This window comes from Rhinatrema bivittatum, chromosome 8 (genome assembly GCF_901001135.1).
Source record: "Rhinatrema bivittatum chromosome 8, aRhiBiv1.1, whole genome shotgun sequence".
In the NCBI taxonomy this organism is placed as follows: Eukaryota; Metazoa; Chordata; class Amphibia; order Gymnophiona; family Rhinatrematidae; genus Rhinatrema; species Rhinatrema bivittatum.
Genome location: NC_042622.1, coordinates 104,886,282 through 104,906,712, shown reverse-complemented (window position 1 = coordinate 104,906,712; position 20,431 = coordinate 104,886,282). Strand labels below are relative to the sequence as shown.

The 20,431-nt window shown below is 43.4% G+C and overlaps 2 protein-coding genes across 9 annotated transcripts in view; one reads left to right on the top strand and one right to left on the bottom strand.

Annotated features, from left to right (window-relative positions):
- The window catches only part of RALGPS1 (Ral GEF with PH domain and SH3 binding motif 1), a 965,034-nt gene that overhangs the window by 499,930 nt on the left and 444,673 nt on the right, over positions 1-20,431 (top strand). The window lies entirely within an intron of this gene.
- Positions 1-20,431, bottom strand: part of ANGPTL2 (angiopoietin like 2) — a 54,184-nt gene that overhangs the window by 21,727 nt on the left and 12,026 nt on the right. Inside the window, exon 2 of the mRNA XM_029614241.1 lies at positions 2,314-3,178. Within this exon, the coding sequence (XP_029470101.1) occupies positions 2,314-3,121 (808 nt within the window). The 5' untranslated portion in view covers positions 3,122-3,178. The remainder of the gene's footprint in view (positions 1-2,313; positions 3,179-20,431) is intronic.

Sequence of the window (20,431 nt, the reverse complement as noted above, 5' to 3'; positions counted from 1 at the left end):
CTACATATAGCTCTCTCCCTCTCCTTCTCCACTTTCCCTCCCGCCTCTGCCCTCTCGTTTTCCTTCCATTTCTCCAGTCATTCCGTGCAGTCCTCTCATTTTTCTTCCCTCCTTCCCCTGCTGCTGTACACTGCACCCTTAATTGCGGATAAAACATTGTCTTCTCCCAGCCCTGCTCAACTTTGCCTGCCAGTCATGAAAATGCATTTAAACCCTGGCTATAGAGATTACAGTGCCTGGGGCCATGAGATTAATAGAATAGCATCTTAAAGGCTCTGTGCTCTACGGTTTATTGATCTTTTATTCTGGAAACATATGTACTTTTATCTAAAACTGAAAAACGTTTACTGCACATCAGAAGGGGGAGTTATACTACTGGGCTTGTTAATATCTTTAACAACGATTTGTCTTAAAGTGTTATGGCAAAGAGAACCTTCTAAGAGTAGGAGGACATGGTAAATACTTTTAAAACTCTAGTTTAGATGGCCAACCTCGGCTGTAAAAATAATAAGCCTAAATCTACCTGGCCAAGGCAAATTTGCCGTTGTAAACTGTTATGACGGAAAATGTACTTAAGAATGTCCCCCAAGTTGTAGCGAATGATCATGCTTAGGCCAGCTAAAATTGCCGCTAAGGCTTTTTTTTTTTTTTAAACTAGGCTGTATTTATGGGGGGGCGGGGGACGCTTAGTGAATCAGGCCCATACTGTTTATGTGGTTTCTCCTTTATTCCAGTGTTGTCTCGTCCTATAGCTTGTCTTAAATGTGTTTCTCTTGTTTTCGTTTTGAACTCATGAGTCCCGCCAAAGCATATCTTGGTCTCTAACTCAATATGACATGAATTATATGTCCTAATTCAGCTCCGACTAAGTCTTGGCAACCTGTCTGTGTCTCCTCAAATGGGCTGGGATGATTCCCCATTCCTACACCCCCACCTCCTTCCTTTTCCTGATAATAGAAAGAAGCACTGGAAAGAAACTCACAGTTATAATTTAAGTGACAAATGTGTTTATGATTTTCTGTTTGTCGGTAGTATTACTAACAGTTGCCACTGTGCAAGGCCAGCTGACTATGACACTGGAGTGGAACGTAGGATGAATGTTAGACTAACCATCTGAGCTGTCTGCGCAGATGGTTAGTCTAATAAATAGTTCACTGCTTTATTTGATTTCACATCTGTCATGGCTAGGAACTATAAAACAATTGTAGCAAAGGCCCATTTTACATCATGCCTCTGTTTGAAAGGTAATGTTTTCACTACAGGTGAAATGTCATGCTGGGAAATTTGAGAAAAGCGGTCTTATGAAAAGACGGATTAATAAAAACCCAGCTTTGGCACACAGAGAGAATGCTAGCAAATAAACTTAAGCAAGAAAGATTTTTAAAAAGAGTCTGCTAAAAAGAGGTATCTGAATGTGGGTACCAGCAGATCTTACATCCTGCTGGTTAGTGGCATTATTTGCTCGTGCCCGCAGATCTGCTTCTGAACAGAAAAGGAAACTGTCCTTCGCTGACCATTGTGTGCTTGGGGAAGTGTAAAAAAACGCTGTCCCACGGAGACAAGGCAAAACACAGTAGAGAAAAAGATGGCGTGTTTGCAGCCTGACATGAGATAAAGTGGTCACATGGACTGTAGATTGGAAGCCAAGGTGCCCCACTTAAGGCCCAAAAAAGACTGAATGAATAATAAATGAGTGAGTCACCTGCATGAATTATTGTGCTTCCCATGCATGGCTCTCTGCATTAATCGGACATAATATATGCTGACAAACCGCAAACTAATTGCCCCATTGAGGTATATGTAACCCCCTTTCTGGGACAATGGTTAGCTGAAGGGGGCCACATATAATATCAGGGTTTAGTCCCAACTCAGTTCTTCAAACCCTAGCATAAATTCTGTGAAAGGGAGGCAGATTATCCTCCAGTGCCCAAGGTGTTTCGATAATATGACACCAAGGAGACTCTTGACACAGGTATGATGTTCCAAAATTAAAATCTTTATGGATCCTTGCTGATGTACTCTCCTGTGATCCCCTGGCACCTTAGTTTGGTGTTTTAAGGACTCTCTAGGACAGATACTGGACTCCCTGACTCCCAAGGACCCTTGTAAGTACTTAAATCTACACATCTTTCGTTGAATACTGTTATCATGCCAGATGATTTTTCTCTGAGAACAATTATTTTTCATGTATGTTTTGCTATTCTTTAAAAAAAGTGAAGACTTCTGGTAAGGTAAGAGGCAATGTGGTCGATTAAAAAATGTTATGACTCCTATAAAGAATGGATGAAATGGATAGAAAACAGTGGTACTTACCGGATGGTTTGTCGGTGGAGGTTGGGCTGCTGGTAACAACGGGCATAGTGGGCAGAGGAGGTGGTAAGGCCTTAAGATTCTGATCTCCCTGAATCTCATTGGTAGATATTTGGTTGATGATGCGGTTATAGTTTGGGGGAGGGAATATCTTGTGTGGTTGCTGCGGAGGCAGTGGTATTGGCTTCATAGATGGCATCCTCTGACAGTACTCTTCCAGCTGTGCAATAACGATGGACTGATTAGTTGCTAATATGGACAAGTGCTGATATTTATGCTCAAGGTCCTTGTATTTGTTTGTGAGTTGCAACATCTCAGCAGTTTGGTTTAAGATCTTGTTCTCCAGCTGAGAGAGTTCTAATGCATTGTCCCTTTTTCTGATGATTTCATGTAGGAGCTGCATATAGAGCTGTGTTACTCTAGAGTTCATGTTCCGGCTTTCTTTTCGTAAGAGTTTGACCTCATTCACTATTCCACCATCCACCTCCACCAGCTGCTGGAGGCTCTCTATCTGCCTTTTCTGCTTCAGAAGTTCATTATTAAGAAGTTCTATTTCTTGCTTGTTCACCCTGCTATCCGATAAAATCTCGGGTTCTTTTGAATTCACGCAGATAGCACCTGTAAGTTTTTGTTGGGGTACAATAAAAGTATAGGTGCACTTATCTTGTGTGTCAATGGCTCGCTTGTATCTGTTCAGGTAAAGAAATTCTGGCTGTTTGCCCTCATTACTGCTTTCAAATTCTTGTGGCTTATCAGCTGTGACTCCTACAGCTGCAGCTGACAATAAAAATATTAGTGCCATTGTCTTCATGGTCCTTGTTGGTGTTATTAGGTATCCCTTATTCTGAGGATGAAATTTAAATATAATCTGAAAAAAAGCATAAACACTACTTAGCACCAAGAAAGAAATAGACTGCATATCTTTTACATAGAAGGCAGAATTTGTACTGTATGAATAACGTGACTTTTGAAAATATCATTAAAATGATGGCTACAATGTGGAATGATAGCTATGGCTAACGTAAAAAGATAATGAATGGTTTAATGCCCCAGTGTCAGACTATGAGCTACCATGAGGAGTCTGAGGTTTATGCTTTGTTTTGTTTTTTCCTCTTGAAGAGTACATTGTAAATTCCAAGTTAATAGCTATTCCAAATTGTGTTTGTTTTTTCCCAGGCCCTATTAAAACCTCAAGAGAGAATAGATAGCTTTCATTGCTATACTCTCTCTCTTTTTTTGTTTAATTCATCCTTAACTTAGGTTTAAATTTATCTGATTCATCCTTGACTTGTCGGGAGAAGTAGCTGTGGAAACTGTATACTTATCACAGAGGGCAGTGGTTCCTAAACCTGTCCCAGGTGCCTCCTAGCCAGTCAGATTTTCAACATATTGACAATGAATATGTATGAGAGGGAGTTGCATCCACTGCTTCCAATGTATGCAAATTTATCTCATTGATGTTTATTGTGGATATCCTGAAAACCCAACTGACCGGGGATTCTCCAAGACAGTTTTGGTAACCACTAGTGTAGGGAGGTGAGTCACACCACGAAGAGTTGCACATTGCTTTGTATATGGGCTGTAGTTGAATATGCAGAACAATGGTGGGTAGAGATTTGCAGGAATCTTCTCTTTACCTTCCTGACTAAAAGATAATGTAATTGAGCAGCATGTTTCATGGGAGGGAGTAGAAAACATTGAAATATAGAAAATGTTTTGCATAAGCATATGGATTAAATCTGTGAAATTCCCTTCAGTGTTGGCTTGTTTCACAAAGCTTTTTTCATATAAACCCAAAATGGGAGAAAACACTTATTGAATCAGGCCCTATATTATCCTAGGCATTTCATAGCCTATGGCATGTAACTAACAGACAGTATATTAGCAAAAACTGAGCTTGTAGTTCAGGCCTTCTTCCAGTAGAGGACATCTAGATACTTATACTGCACACAACACAGTAGATACATATTTTTTAAAAATGGAATCTTTTGAGGCGCAGTTTAAGAATGACTAATAGCAAGACATTTCATAGGAAGAGGAACTGGGTAAGTTGGCCTATCTGAAAATTTTACTCCTAGGTCCAGCTAAAAGTGGGAGCTGTGGAGCTGTGGAATCCCACCCAAATTTTAGCTGGACCTAGGAGTATAATTTAAGGGAGGCATTCACAGGGGCTGGGATGGGGCAGGCTAGGGAAACAATAAGCCTAAATTTGATTTTTAAATCCACGTGTTGTTTTGCAGTCATTTTCTGCTCAGGCAAATTACAAATTAAGAAAAATTACCCATGAAAATTGCCTACAAAGTCCAAGAATAATTGGTAACGTTAAACTTTATAGCTGTGTGGGTTTTCTGACAATGCCCTCAATAAGGTTTGCCCTTGCAAGTGTGGGGAATGGAAAGAATATCTGGATGCATTTTTTAAATGTTATTTATTTATTATGCCTGGCAGGTTCTGTGCTGCTCTTTGCAGGCTTGGATTCCCATTAGGGATACCAGGCCTATGCCTAAGGCAATACAATTTTGCGGATGGTAAAGCTCTTGCCCCTACCACCCTGTAGACCTCTAAACTTGCCTTCTCCTCTATCTGAGCTGACCTCCTCCCACTGCCCTCTGCAGAACTAAAGACTCCCATTCTACCTCCACTGTTATCAGCAATCAGTGAGCACGAGAATGGAATCAGGAAGTGCCATGGGCTCATAGGCTCTGCCTCTGCCTCCTACATGGAAGCTCAGAGGAGGCAGGATTTTAAGCACATAGCTTGGCCTGACTCTCTCCCCTCGCTCGCTGGTTTCTAATAACAGTGGAGATACAGCAGGAGCCTTGAGCTCTACAGATGGGTGGCAGGCAGATAAAGATTGCTAGGTTGGGGAGGGATTGATGGGGCATGATGGAGGTTTTGAGCATTCACGGGGCAAGAAATCAGAGGTCCATGGTGGGAACTCAAAGGTCAGTGCAGGAAGACTATAGAAGGCAACAACAGCACTAAGGGAAAGCAAAACCACAAATCCATCCCTATTTGGAACTTAAATTTAACTCCACCTAGACCCTTTAACCAGTCATTCATTCACTTTTAAAGCTGTTTAGGATCAATTACAGCAGATACTGAGTAGAAGGAAATATACCCAAGTGAAAGACATAGACACATCACTGTGGCAGGTTTTAAAATAGCAACTTATTTGTGTAAATGTTGGTCCTGCCCCAGAACACCCCTAGCACACCTCTTTTGTCACATGTACAAAGTTTCTTGCGGACCACGATTTATGCTTGTAAGTTGCAGTTTTGAAAATAGCATGTATTCGCATATGCTATTTTATGTGCACAACATTTGAAAATTCACCTGATAGGTAATTTCAAAAGGAACTATGCATGTAAAACGTATTTTTGAAAATTGGTATATTTACACGCATAGGGCCTGATTTTAAAAACATTTACATGCTTAAAATTGGGTTTTATGCTTGAAGATGGACTCTAGAAAACTGGTACAAAGGGGGTCATTTTCAAAGGAGTTACGCATGTAAATGTGACATACTATCGTAGCAATTTTCAAAAGCTATTTACTCGAGTAAAGGGCACTTACTTGAGTAAATCCTATGGACAATTCAATGGCATATATTGTAGCAATTTTGAAAAGCCCACTTACTTGAGTAAAGTGTATTTACTCGAGCAAAAACCAGTTTTGCTCGAGTAAATGCTTTTAAAAATCTACCCCAATATATGCTACTTTTACCCTCATAAATACTTTTGTAAATCCTTCATTCTTTCTAAAGTAAAGTATGTGTATAAGTCAGAACTCCACCCTCCTGGTACGCCTCTGTGCACATACATTTACTGGCCCCTGATTGATATTCAAAATACCAGTTACACACTTTAAAGCAGGGTTTTATGAACTTAAGTTGCTTTGAAAATGAAGCCCAAGATGCTTAATTGCAAAATATATAAAACCCTGTCAGCCCAATTTTTAATGGCCCACGAGCGTAAAACACAGGGGTTATGCATTTGGCCGGGCCTTGCGCGCACTGCGCACATTTTAAAAAAGGTCCAGCCGCACACGTAACCCCTGTTATATGCACAAGAGCCAGGCCTTGGCAGAGGGGCGGAGAGGGGCTGTCTGGGGGGGTAGGGCAGGGCTAGAGGCGCCCAGTACACGGCCATTTGCCGCTGTGCCAGTGCATGCAACTTACTACAGCTTCTTTGCAGGAGCAAAAAAGAAAGTTAATAGAATGGGGGGGACCTAGGATAGGGATGGGGGCAGGTAGGGAAGGGGAAGGGGAAGGGAGGTTAGGGTAGGGGGTAGGGAAGTTCCCTCCCAGTCTGCTCCTTTATTGGAAACTGGGGAAGCCGGACGATGCATCGCCATGCGATTATGGCCTATGTCTGCCCCCCTTGTGCACGCCGCCCGCGATTTTATAACATGCGCACACTGGCACGCGCATGCTATAAAATTGCGCGCTCTTTTTTAAAATCTACCCCTTTATTTCCAACTATCTGCTCTTGGGTTTTTGTTTTTTTTTTACTATTGAGCAAAGCTAAGGATGTTATTTAATACCCTTTCATTAAATGCCTTTGAAGACCTTGCATTTCACTGTCTCTACCCACATTCTGGTTAATGAAGTTTTGCACTCTATAATCATTTGCATTTCTTTACTCCCAATAATATAATTAACCAATCATTATGGGGTGAATTGTCAGCAGGAACCTGGCTGGCTAACTAAGGAGTTGATCCGCTTGTTCCTCTGAATCCAACCTGCTCCATGGATATGCTGTGGCTATAATAGCTGAATACCACTTTTTAATTTTTGTTGTTTTTTGATGTTCACCCCTTGAATCGTTTATATCAAAAAAGTAGTATATAAATGTTTTAAATAAATACATACATAAAAAGCATCTTAGAAGATTTCCAGATCTTCAGCTTATGGTTGTCTAGTGTGATGCATCATTTCTATTCCTGGAGAGTTTTCTCATCATAAGAAGACATATTAGTGAAGATGGTGAAGGAACATTATTGTCTACTGGGGAGGAGGGGGCAAGATAAACTGACTCCCCTGAGATGATACTCTAAGGAAAGGCTGGCCATTTGGATTTGATTTTGCACTGCTGAGACTGAGGAAGTGAAGTGACCCAGGAGAGACCAGCACAACTGGCATAGAGGAGATAAGCACTAGAAATGAAAGAGAAGGGAGTCATCATTGAAGCCATGGAGTAAAAGTACTATGGTAGCCCCAGTGAGCAGAAGGGTGCGGAGAGGCTTACAGCACTATGATCCATGACACTGAGAGCAATCCCATTGGAGTTTTGTCTTTTAATGCAATGTTTCCATGATTTAAAAAGTACTAAATAAAAGTTTCAATGTATTATCCCCCTGCTTTTGGTGGCCATGCATGATGCTAATCCATTGTCATTAATTTCCTACTTCAGCTGGCTAAAAGCTTTGCAAATGTACTACTTGAAGAAAGATTACCCACTTTGGAAAATAATTTCTTGAAAACTACAGCTCTTTTCTTCTCTCTCAATGTTTCAATAGTCATATCTATATTGCCTCTATATCATGTTCCCATAAAATGCATTATGCTTTTAATTAAGGTCTTTGTTCCAGCAGTATTTATTAGAATGCTCTTGCAAAATGATAATTTTCTCAATTAACATCAGATTTGTTTTGTAATCCTATGCCCTCTTTTTCATGCCTGAAAAATAACCTTAATGAAAAATGGCAGCACAGTAGTTACTGTGTTGACTTTGGGTTGCATATGGGCTGATCCTTTACGGTTCAGCTAAGAACAGGCATGGAAGACGTCTTTTAGCTCTACTGCTGACTCTAACAATGTAATTTAAGACTTCAATATCATTTCAATGTTTTTGGAAACATTTTGTGGTATAGTTTTCTAAGTAGCAAAATTGGTCCTAGAGAAAAATGAATTCCTTACAAGTCATAGTATTCTTTATTGGGCTACCATGGGAATTATTAAAAAGTATTGTAAGGCATGTGCTTTTGAGACTGGACATGGGTCCCTTTCTCCATCCGAGGGCATACATTAGGAGGTGAATTTTAAAAGAGATGCGTGCGCCAAAATCAGAAGATGGGCACGTCTTGCACATGTGCGTCCGCCCAATTTTATAAAGTGGGGGAATGCACGCACATCTCTCAGAGAAAAAAGTGGCATGGTGTAGGCGGAGCATGGGCATTCCGGGACAGGGCCAAGAGATGAGCGGGCAAGTACCTACATGCCTGGGCACACACCCAGGTCCAGTGCCACGCATGTTTACAACTGCTATGAAGGAGGTATAAGTGAAAAATAAATACAGGCATCCCTGAGGGGTTTAAGAGGTCTGGGGCAACTGGGGGGAGTGCAGGCTAAAGAACCATGGGTTTTGGTGGACCTAGCTATAGACTGGACGAATTAGTGAACAAAACTGGTCATGGCGTGGACATGCGCCTGTTATAAAATATCCCCTCTTGTGCGGCTCAAACCGGGTGGCTGTGCATGCCTACTTGCAAAATTAGGCACACACATATGTGCACCATGGGGGTAATTTTCAAAGGAGTTACGGGCATAAATGTAACTACTATTGTAGCAATTTTCAAAAGCCATTTACTCACGTAAAGTGCACTTATGCGAATAAATCCTATGGACGATTCAATGGCATATATTGTAGCAATTTTCAAAAGCTCACTTACTCGAGTAAAGTGCATTTACATGCGTAAAACCCAGATTTACGCATATAAATGCTTTTTAAAATCAGACCCCTAGGCTATTGTATAACATACGCACGCACATGTGCGTGTATGCTATAAAACTGCCACATCTCTGGGGGGCGGATTTTCAGAGCCCTGCTCGCGTAAATCCGCCCAAAACCGGGCGGATTTACGCGAGCAGGGCCCTGCGCGCCGGGAAGCCTATTTTACATAGGCCTCCCGGCGCGCGCAGAGCCCCGGGACTCGCGTAAGTCCCGGGGTTCTCCGAGGGGGGCGTGTCGGGGGCGTGTCGGGGGCGGGCCCGGTCGTCGCGGCGTTTCGGGGGCGTGTCGGCAGCGTTTTGGGGGCGGGTACGGGGGCGTGGCTACGGCCCGGGGCGGTCCGGGGGCGTGGCCGCGCCCTCCGTACCCGCCCCCAGGTCGCGGCCCGGCGCGCAGGAGGCCCGCTCGCGCGCGGGGATTTACGCCTCCCTCTGGGAGGCGTAAATCCCCCGACAAAGGTAAGGGGGGGGTTTAGACAGGGCCGGGCGGGTGGGTTAGGTAGGGGAAGGGAGGGGAAGGTGAGGGGAGGGCAAAGGAAAGTTCCCTCTGAGGCCGCTCCGATTTCGGAGCGGCCTTGGAGGGAACGGGGGTAGGCTGCGCGGGGTAGGCTGCGCGGCTCGGCGCGCGCCGGCTATACGAAATCGATAGCCTTGCGCGCGCCGATCCAGGATTTTAGCGGATACGCGCGGCTCCGCGCATATCTACTAAAATCCAGCGTACTTTTGTTTGCGCCTGGAGCGCAAACAAAAGTAGGCTATTCGCGCTCGTTTTAAAATCCGCCCCTGGGTGCGCGCCAACGCTCACATGTTCATGCGTGACGGCGCTCGTTTGAAAGTTATCGTCCCTGATTTTATTATCAGGATCCAGAAATCTAGCACATGGATTTCAATTTAAGGGCATCATCTGAATTAAACTTCCATCAATTCAAGACTGCACACTTAAAGCTGAATTTTCAAAGAGCTGCGTGCATACAAATTGGCTAACATGCATGCAAATAGCACATTTTCGCGTAAATGCAGTTTTGTAAACCTCAAACATGCACGTGCAAGCAATGGTGTGTGACTAAATTTGCTCATATCAAAAAGGGGCGGGCCAGGGAAGTTCTGGGGCAGGGCCAGCATTTACGCGTATAAGTTCCTGTTTTATAACCTGCCAAAGTGACGCATGTACCGATGTTACCTGCATAGATGTACACCTGCTAATTATCTGGTATAAGTGATAATACAATTCTTTATAGCCAAATACTGACTGCATGAGGGATAATAGTAAACTGAGGGAGTTCAGGCTGAAGAACCAGGAGGGTCATGATCTAACGATCGGCTGGGCAAGCTGGTGGACTAATTGATAAAACTGGTAAATTCCTTCATGCACACATTTTACAAAATTTGATGACTTACACGCGTAAAAGCTGACAAGTGCTAAGGAAAATGCGCAAGTTAAATCTTCACATGTAATTGATTAAAATCAGGAGCACAAATACTCGTGTATAGGAGATTTATGCCACTTATCCACTTATCTGAAAAAGTTTGACTTTTCCCAGTAATTGGCGGCTTTGCTGACACTTATCCAGATAAGTCTCAAAATCTGCTACTTATCCAGCTAAGTAACCGCTACTTAATCGGCTATGTTGAAAATACATGCCACGTATCTTTTAAATACGTGAGCATGTTGTGCATTTTATATGGGGGTAATTTTCAAAGGAGTTACACGCGAAAATGTAATACACTATCATAGCAATTTTCAAAAGCCATTTACTCGAGTAAATCCTATGGACAATTCAATGGCATATATTGTAGCAATTTTCAAAAGCCCAGTTACTTGAGTAAATGCTTTTTAAAATCAGGCCCATGCACGAGCATGAGCGCATGCACCCCTTACATTTTATAAAGGCGTATGCTTGCATGTTTTATAATTATCCTCTCTATCAGGTAGATTTTAAAAGCATTGCTCGAGCAAAAACGGCCCCATATATGTGTATGTGAGCCACACGTGAGTTTTAAGAAGCCGAGAAGTATACGCACACATGCCTGTGCACGCGTCAAGAATAAGAAGGCAGAAAAGGGGGGTGGGGTATGGGCGTTCCGGAGGTAGGGCCAAGACTTACACGCGTAACCCCTGAATTTTGCAAAGGCTGAGCATAGCGATGCGTGCCATCTTACCTATGTAACTTTATTACTGGTCTTTATGAGGCACAAGTCTAGAGATTTTGAGAGAGAGAGTGGGTGAGTTTTTTTTTTGGGGGGGGGGGCGGAGTTACATTGGTCTGCATAGGGCATAAGGGTCTGTAGACCCTTGTAATACCGCCCACCCCCAAAACCCACCCTGAGTTGAAAGTGCCCCTCTTACAGTGGGAGCTATATAGAGTGTCAGATTGTCTCGCTAACAGAGGTGCTCTCTTTCTTTCTCTCTCTCCAAACCCCTCCCCCCCCATGTTTGCTTGTGCACAAAAAGGGGTCGAATTTTAAAAAGAATGCGCATGTGACCATATCCGCGCGCACACATGGATGTGTGATTTTATAACATGCGCGCACGTGGCCGGGCCCCTTCGAAAATTTGCTTGGCTTGTGCAAGGCCCGGCCACGCTCATAAAGCCCAGATTTTATGCGCAGGGCGTTTACAATCCGGGTGATTGTTTACTTTGGGCCGGATTTTAAGATGTTCGCACGGGCGTACATTTGTATGCCCGATTTTATAACATGCGTGTTATAAAATCCAGGGTCGGCGCGCGCAAGGGGGTGCACGCTAGTGTACCTTGCGCGCGCCGAGCCCTAGGGGAGCCCCGATGGCTTTCCCCGTTCCCTCCGAGGCCGCTCCGAAATCGGATTTACGCGCGTAGGCTTTTAAAATCTGCCCTTTTACATTTTCCATTGCAAATTTCCCTGATAGTGAATACATAGATGGAAATTTTCAAAGGCATTTATTCAAGTAAAGAGGTATTCACCCAAGTAAAATATCCTGACTGAAAATATTCCTCCTCAAATGCAGCTAAAAGTACACGTGAGTTCCATTGCATGCCTGCTGGAGCCATGGAGCAAAAAAGTCATTCCTGTGGACATGTTTAGGATAGAGGATGAAAGGAGCATACGGATATTTAAATATAAAATGTTTGAGCATCAATTTGCCCCACCCTTTCCCACTCAAACAAAGAGGTGCAGAGGATGCAACGTGTGTGGTTTGTACTTGCTAATTTTCAGAGAAAAACATGATGGGTAATTGTTCTTTGAAAATGTGTATGAAGTATGTGCATTATAACCATGTAAGTTGCAACTACTCAGACAATTTGAGATTGCCTCATAATGGAGTAGATTTTAAGCACTCGGGCGTTCATGTGCGCGCGCTACCAGGCGCGTGCACATGGATGCCCGATTTTATAACATGTGCGCGATCCTCCGGCACAGCGGCAAATGGCCGCTGTGCCGGAGGCCTCTGGCCCCGCCCCTCCCCACCCTTTTTTCGAAGCCCCAGGTCTTAGATGCGTCCTGGGGCTTTTAAGTGCGTCACCGGGCTTTTATAAAATAGGCCCAGCCCGCGTAACCCCCCTACGCGCGAAAATCCCGCCCAGTGAGAATTAGGAGCTTGTTGACATCACTGATATAGGTTTTTATCATTCTTTGCACAAACAATTCACAAAGTTAAAGCATCCAATTAAATATTAATATGGTAAATTTCAAAGCAGTGCCGGAGGGCACATTAGTGCATGTGCATTGGCATGTGCCCAGGGACACGGCAATTTTTTTAATTGCGTGCACATATGGACTCGTGTGCTTAATTTTAAGTGGGCACCCACCTAGGCATGTAAAGCCCATTTCAACTGCTTAAGTCAGGGTATTTTAAAACCGGTGCGTATCCACACCGTGACCAGTTTCACCAGTTTGTCCACCAGTTTGCCCAGTGTTAAGTTAGGTCCTCCAAACCCCCCCTGGTTTAATAGCCTGCACTCCCCCCAGTTTCTCCAGACCCTTTAAACCTATTCAAAACGACTGGTTTGGTTTTTGGTTTTTTTACAACTTACACCTCCTCCAGAGCAGAAGTAACCTTACGTGGCAGTGTGAATGGAAGTGCGCTGAGGCACGTAAGTACTTTCACATCTCTTAGCCATGCCACGAAATGCCCATGCCCCACCCAGATCATGCCTAGCCCGTACCCCTTTTTGAAATTGAGGGAGATGTATGTGCAGCGGGAGGTATGTGCACATCTGGGTGGCTTTTAAAATTAGGTGGGCGCACGCGAGCCCAACATTTGCGTGCATCTCCCGATTTTGGTGCACACCCAACTTTTAAAATTCAACTTTAAATAATGACATGCAGGAAATAAAATGTCTTCAGTTATGGCACCTTCATCCACTTAGGGGCGGATTTTAAGAGCCCTGCTCGCCTAAATCCGCCCAAATCCGGGCAGATTTAGGCGAGCAGGGCCCTGCGCGCCGGTGAGCCTATTTTACATAGGCCTACCGGCGCGCGCAGACCCCCGGGACTCACGTAAGTCCCGGGGTTTTCGGAGGGGGGCGTGTCTGGGGGCGGGACCGAGCGCAGCACTGTTTTGGGGGCGTGTCGGGAGCGTTTCGGGGGCGGGTCCGGGGGCGTGGTTACGGCCCGGGGCGGTCCAGGGGCGTGGCTGCGCCCTCCGGACCCGCCCCCAGGTCGCGTCCCGGCGCGCTAACGGCCCGCTGGCGCACGGGGATTTACGCCTCCCAGAGGGAGGCGTAAATCCCCCGACAAAGGTAAGGATGGGGTTTAGACAGGGCCGGGCGGGTGGGTTAGGTAGGGGAAGGGAGGGGAAGGTGAGGGGAGGGCAAAAGAAAGTTCCCTCCGAGGCCGCTCCGATTTCGGAGCGGCCTCGGAGGGAACGGAGGTAGGCTGCGCGGCTCGGCGCACGCCGGCTATACAGAATCCATAGCCTTGCGCGCGCCGATCCCGGATTTTAGCGGATACCCGCAGCTCCGCGCGTATCTACTAAAATCCCGCGTACTTTTGCTGGCGCCTGATGCGCCAGCAAAAGTACGCCTATTCGCGCGGTCTGAAAATCTACCCCTTAATTATATGTAGCTCACAATTTTCTTTTATAGAACACTCTCAAGAGGGAGGAATATGATCACTAAGATGTAAGAAATAGTGTTGCCCTCTGATAATTTGTTGTTATGGAGTCAGGTTGTAAGATAGTAGGGATGTGCATGGAAAAAAAATTATTTCCTTTGGATTGTCATTTTATATTTGCTTTCTTTCCTTTTTTTGCTGTTTTAGTTCTCTAAACTGTTTTAGAGTGAGCTAAAATAACTGGAACACATATTTCTTTTTATCATTTTGGCTTGAAAGTGACACAAAACAGGTTTCATTGATGTTTCCATATCATTTTTTTAAAATGACAGTACATCCCTATAAAATGATAAAAGCCTCCGCTGGTGCTGCAGTAAGTCCCCATATCCTTGTGTTCAACACGCCATAAATCCTTGCTGAGATATCAACATATTTAATCTCCACCTTCGCCTCCCCACAAAAAAACGTCTCTGTAGAATCTCTCCAGCACTAAATTAGTAAGAATTGTCAGGAGACAGAAATTTACCATCAAGTCGGGTAACCTTAGCTCTTATACCACAGTTTAGAGTTCAGGGCCATGGGAAAAGAGTTGAGCACATAGGAGAAACAAAAGTCTGCGGTAAAGCTTTGGATTCTGTTGTGCCTTTCCATACAACAAGGGCTATTTTCTGCTGGGATGCAACTTATTGCAACTATATGCCAGTAATGAAACAATTTGAGGTTTAAAACAAAAAAGCCATTTAGAGATGATCACATGTTGTGAAGAAATCATATTTCTGCAGAGTGGCTATTGTCTGGAAAGTCAGAAGCAGGGATTATGGAAATTCTATACTAATAGAAAGTGGTGGTTTTGTTGGCATATGATCTAACTTTCAGTAGGTAGACATTGCAGGGCAGGTATTTTCTTATGCTCTGCTGCTTTTTCAATGTAGGGTAGGGTCGCTAGTGCAGAGCGGTAAGGCCAGGTAACGAGCACTTCGTCGCAGCACATTATTCCAATTATAGAAGGCACTAGGGATGAATAAAGTTGTTTTGAGCCAGCTTGGATCAGACTATTTAGTAAAACTGTGCGAAAGTATTTGCACCAAAAAGTGCAAGAACTGGAGTTTTCTTCCCTTATGAATTATCCATAAAATGCCCCTTTTTGCCTATTTTTTGGCACAAATTAATAGAAACATATGTTAAATTACAACTTATTTTGTAATATGAAAAAGAGAAAATGAAAAGGCAGGAGAGGAGTTAAGGGGCAGGGAAGAAAGCAGAGGGGATGATAGAGGGTAGGAAAACTAGTGGGGGATCAATATGATGCAAAGAAGCAAAGGGAAGTAGAAGCATGGAAAAAGTGAGGAGGAGAAGGGAGAAAAGGGGAAAGGGATCAAGATAAGGGGACAGGACCGGTGCTTCCATTAGGCAAACAAAATGGTCGCCTAGAGCATCAAAATGTTTGGGAGCAGCAAAATCCTGCCAGCACAAGACCCAGAGGGATGCTAAGCCAGAGCTTATATCATCAGAGAAGTGAACACTGTTCTGGAGTCACTGCCACCAATAGGAGGGAGTGGTGTGCTAGAGGTAAATTAGGGGAAGGGATTCATGACTGAATGTTTGCCTAAGCCATCAAATGCTCTTGCACTGGCCCTTTAAGAGAGCGGTAGAGAAGGATAGGAGGGATTATTTTAGAAAATAAATTGTGAATGCAGCCACCAAATGTTTGTGGCCATACACTGAAGATACCAAAGAATTTGTCACATGAACCTCCATGTTAGTCTTTAGGGTTGACTTTCAAAGCTTGATACGCACATACAATTGTTTCATTCACTAAAATTGCACTTTGGAAATGAACCCTAGAGTTTTGCATATAGAAGCATGCACAAACTCTGGTTTCATGTTCAGTTTTATCTGTAGTGGAAACAAGTGTCCTGTGGAATAGAGTTGGGGCAAGGAAAGGATTTACGTGTCTACTTTCAATTTCTGAAAGTATGTGTAGAAGCAGGATTAACTTTGTTCATGTATATCCATGCACATACCCGACAAACCCACAAATTTTCAAAGTGCACTTTTGTGCCTATGTCTGCTTTGAAAATTCAGGGTAAAGTCCATGGGTAAAAAGTGCCTACAGGCTTTAGCCCTATGGTGGTAGTTATAAAATCGCCCTCTCTGTACAGTATGTCTATTCCTTTCTAAATGCTGTGGTTGTTTACAATTCCCCTCTCCATCCAATATGGCTGTGCTGTACATGAGAGAGAACAGGTGCAAATGTGGTTCTGTGATATAATCCTCTTCCTCCACCCAAATAACTGGCCTTTTCCTCATATTCCAACTCCTTCCTCTCCTCCCCATCTTGGATAGTTTGGAGTGTATTGTACAGCAAGCATGTAGTTCATAAAAAAGACTCTGAGTTGTGAAGAGCTGCAATGTGTTCTTTATGAAAAACAAGGTCCTCTTTGATATATCATGAGGCTGACAAACCAGCAAAAGCAAGGCAAAGTGCAAAGGGGATGGCATTTTACTGCATTTTTGCGTATGTGATCCTTTTCTAACACATCTACAGCATTGTTTGGAACCTTAGCACAAACATAAAAGTGTGTTTCTACAAAAAAAAAAAGCTTATTTATTTAAAATTGATCCTTTACTTCCCCATTGATTTCTATGATGCTGAGGTGCATAGGTGCTTTTGAGCATATTTAAATAAAACAGTCTGGCAACTGTAATATGTTCAAACATCTTGGGCTTTTTGTCCGTAGCTCAAGCTAAGCTGACATCATGGCAGGAGTTTACTCAGATTGCATCTTCCATCCAATTACAGAAGCTGGTGATGTCAGGAGAACAACACTGCATATCAGGAAATAGATAAAGTGGGCCTTGCATATTACAATGAAGCTGATAGCATATTATGTGATTTTGAGCAGGGGGTCAGCTAAAAAAGCTTGTGTCAATGGAATGTATAATATTTTCCCAAAATATGCACTGCTTTTAAACTAGTTCTTTTTTTTTTTTTTTTTTTTACCATATGATGTGGTTATTTTTATCTACTTTAAGTCAACAAAACATTTTCTTCTGGGAATTTATCTAAGTCTCCAACTGGGGTGAGTCAAGCCCAGAAATGTTAGCTTTAAATTGTTTGACAAAATATTTTACTGAAAGTCATATTCAAGCAATATTATGTACAGAATGAAAGCGTCATTTATCATTCACCTTATAGAGGTTTTTAATCTGATTTTCCAAGTTACTTCAGATTGAAATCCAAAGAGATGAATTTTAGATTTGCTTTGTTCATCCTGGGTCAGTGGTTTTGCTGGGTGAGTTTAGGATTTCTTGGAAGTCTTGAATGGTTAATGCCTATTTATTCTTGTTGTGGTTGAGCAGAGAGAGGAGACATTGGTCTTGTAGTTGTAACTTCCAGGGGAATTCAGAAGAGTTAAGGGCATGATTCATCAAGGTCTTCTTTTCCCATAGACTCCGAATGGAGAAAATGCCCTAGTGAATCAACTCCTAAGTATTCAAAGGTAGTAGAGCAGACGGACTTTTAAAATGTATTTACCTTTTCTTGCTGCCTTTTCTCTCCTTGTCCTATATATGACATCTGTTTCTATCTCTTACCTATTTGTGTTTGCTTTGTTTCTGTATAACAGGCTCTGTGACATACTATAGCTAGGAAGTTGAGATAGCTACAGGAGGAGGTCTCGTAGCCTTTTGCTGGAGGTACCTCCTAGGAGCTCCATGTTTAACTATATTATGATAACACCAAATGAAGCTCAGCTGGAAAGAGCATCTTGACAAAAATTTAGAAATGGCAAGAGCACCTTGATAAAAAAAATGGTACCACACTACTGGCTGTGCCTCATTACTTATAATGAGGAATCCATGTACAACACTACCAAGGCAAAGAGATAATACTATTGCTCCAATATACGGTAGTTGAAAAAGGAACATGAGGTACAGACAGTAATGAAGCCATTGAAAAAAGATGAAAGATTTGGATAGACGAGCAGTGGAAGATAGCCGTAGTGCTGCACTTCTATTCAAGTATAAGCTCTCCTCCCCTTCTGAACTTTGTCATGGTTTCATAATATGGAAAGGCAGGTAGCTGCAGTGGTAAAAAAATAAGTGTATTTGAAGTTATTAAGACAATTGAAGTTGATACTAGATAAAGATGCTTTGAAAAAGGTGTCAAATGCATTTGTCTTATCCCAATTAGACTATTGCAATGCTCTATATATAGAACTTCCAGGAAAGTTGACTCGTAGACTACAGATTTATGCAGAATATCACTGTAAGGTTATTAACAAACAGCTCTAGAAGGGTCCCAGCTGGGCACATTACTGTTAACAGTTGCATTGGCTTCCCATTTCATTATGGTGCCAATTCAATGTCTTGTATTAGCATTTAAAATAATGAAAGCTTGATGACCTCTGCATTTAAATGTGAAGTTAAAATGGTACTGCAGTGGTAGAGTTCCCAGGTCTGCACAGAAATGTCAATTACAACTTACAGCAGTAAAGGCCTTCTGTCATATACGATTGCAAAACTGTAACTTTTCTGCTGCCATTCCTTCATTGTAGAATAGTTTACCACCTCAGTTTAGATCGGTTCAGCCCAGAGACAGCAGATGAGAGATGATACAGTCTTACCCTGGACAGGTTGTGTCCTGGAAACTCGGGCACCAATGGAACGGAGGCAGACAGGGGACTCTCAAGCAAAAGCAGGCCAAAGCCTGAGTAAACCACGTCCAGGAAGTAAGCCGGAGAGGTGTCGAGGAGCAGGCTTGAGTCAGGGCTGGCGGCAATCTGAAGGCAGTGGCAAGCAAGACTGAGGTCTGATCACGGAGATAGTCAAGCGTAGTCAAGTGAAGCAGAAGTCTGGGTCTAGAGATAGGCAAAAGCATAGTCAGGCAAAGCAGAGGTCTGGGTCTGGAGCTAGGCAATAGCGTAGTCAGGCGAAGCAGAGGTCAGGGCTTGGAGAGAGTCAATGGCGTGGTCAGGCGAAGCAGAGGTCTGGGCTTGGAGAGAGTCAGTGACGTGGTCAGGCAAAGCAGAGATCCGGGCTTGGAGAGAGTCAATTGCATGGTCGGGTGAAGCAGAGGTCCGGGCTTGGAGAGAGTCAATGGCCGTGTAGGCAATCTGAGGAAAGTAACAAGGCAGAAACAAGAAGACAGGAACCAGGAACAACTAGGAGCAGGAAAGTAGAGATGAGACAAATCTCTAGGAGGCAATGAGTACTCGACCAGCGAGGAGATCTATTGCAAAGGCAATGCTAAGGAGCAGATCCTGAGCTTAAATACTGTAGCTGAGTTGACGTCATCATCCGGGGTCGCAGCTAGGTTCCTGCTGCGGTCCCAACTTAAACATCAATGGTGTGTGCACGCGCGCCTAGCAGCATCTCTCCGCAGGCCACGCGAAGAGGCCCAATGAGAAATGGTGGCAGGACTGGGAACAGCAGGGCTGGAGGCACCGGGGGAGGCCCGAGGATGGAGCTGATGGCCCACCACCACCAGTGAGGAGGAACCAGGAGCTGGAGTCACTGTAGAAAGGTAATGAGGCCGTGCCGTGGGCCTCCTGCGGACAGCACGCGTAACAATTTGATTAGTTTGCTGAAAATTGAGCTAGGTCCATCTTCCTGAAGAGCTTTAAAAACTATGGTCTTCAACTTGAACCTGATCCTCTGCTCAACGGGAAGTCATTGAAATTGTTTCAGTACGGGAGTTATGTGTGCTCTATAGGGAAAGGAGGCAACCAAATGGGTGGCGGCATTTTGCTGTAACACCCATATCATATGTTTTGGAAGGCCTGTGTACTGCAAATTGCAATAATGAATGGTAGTCATAATGAAAGCTTGTACCACATTCGAAAATCAGTAATAGGTAATAAGTACTTTAACAGTCATTACAAATGTAATTTGTAAAAAGCAGTTTTAAGAACACGATTCAGCTGAGGTTTCAGGCAAAAGGTGGAATCAGCTAATAGGCCTATATCCCTGATAGTTTCAAAAAAGTCTGTTGGTGTTCCCTCAATGATAAGATCTTGAAGCTGGGGTAGCATAGGTTTTTTACTGATCCATAAAGCTTCAGTCTTTTTTATATTCAAAGTGAGACTGTTTTGCCTTAGCTAAATGTTTACCGCTTGTAAACATTCTATTATTGCATTAATAACTGAGGATAGACTAGAGTTGATGGAGAATATTAACTGTTTGTCATCAGTATACATTTTGAAGTCATCTGTGTAAGTGGGCAGAATGTTGCAGGGAGGTAGCATAACAGGTTAAAGAGCATGGATGAGTGGGGCCAATCCGTGTGGAACGCCTTTCAAATTAGGTTTCCATGAGGATCTATCATTGCCTGTCTTGACTTGAAATTCACAAGTG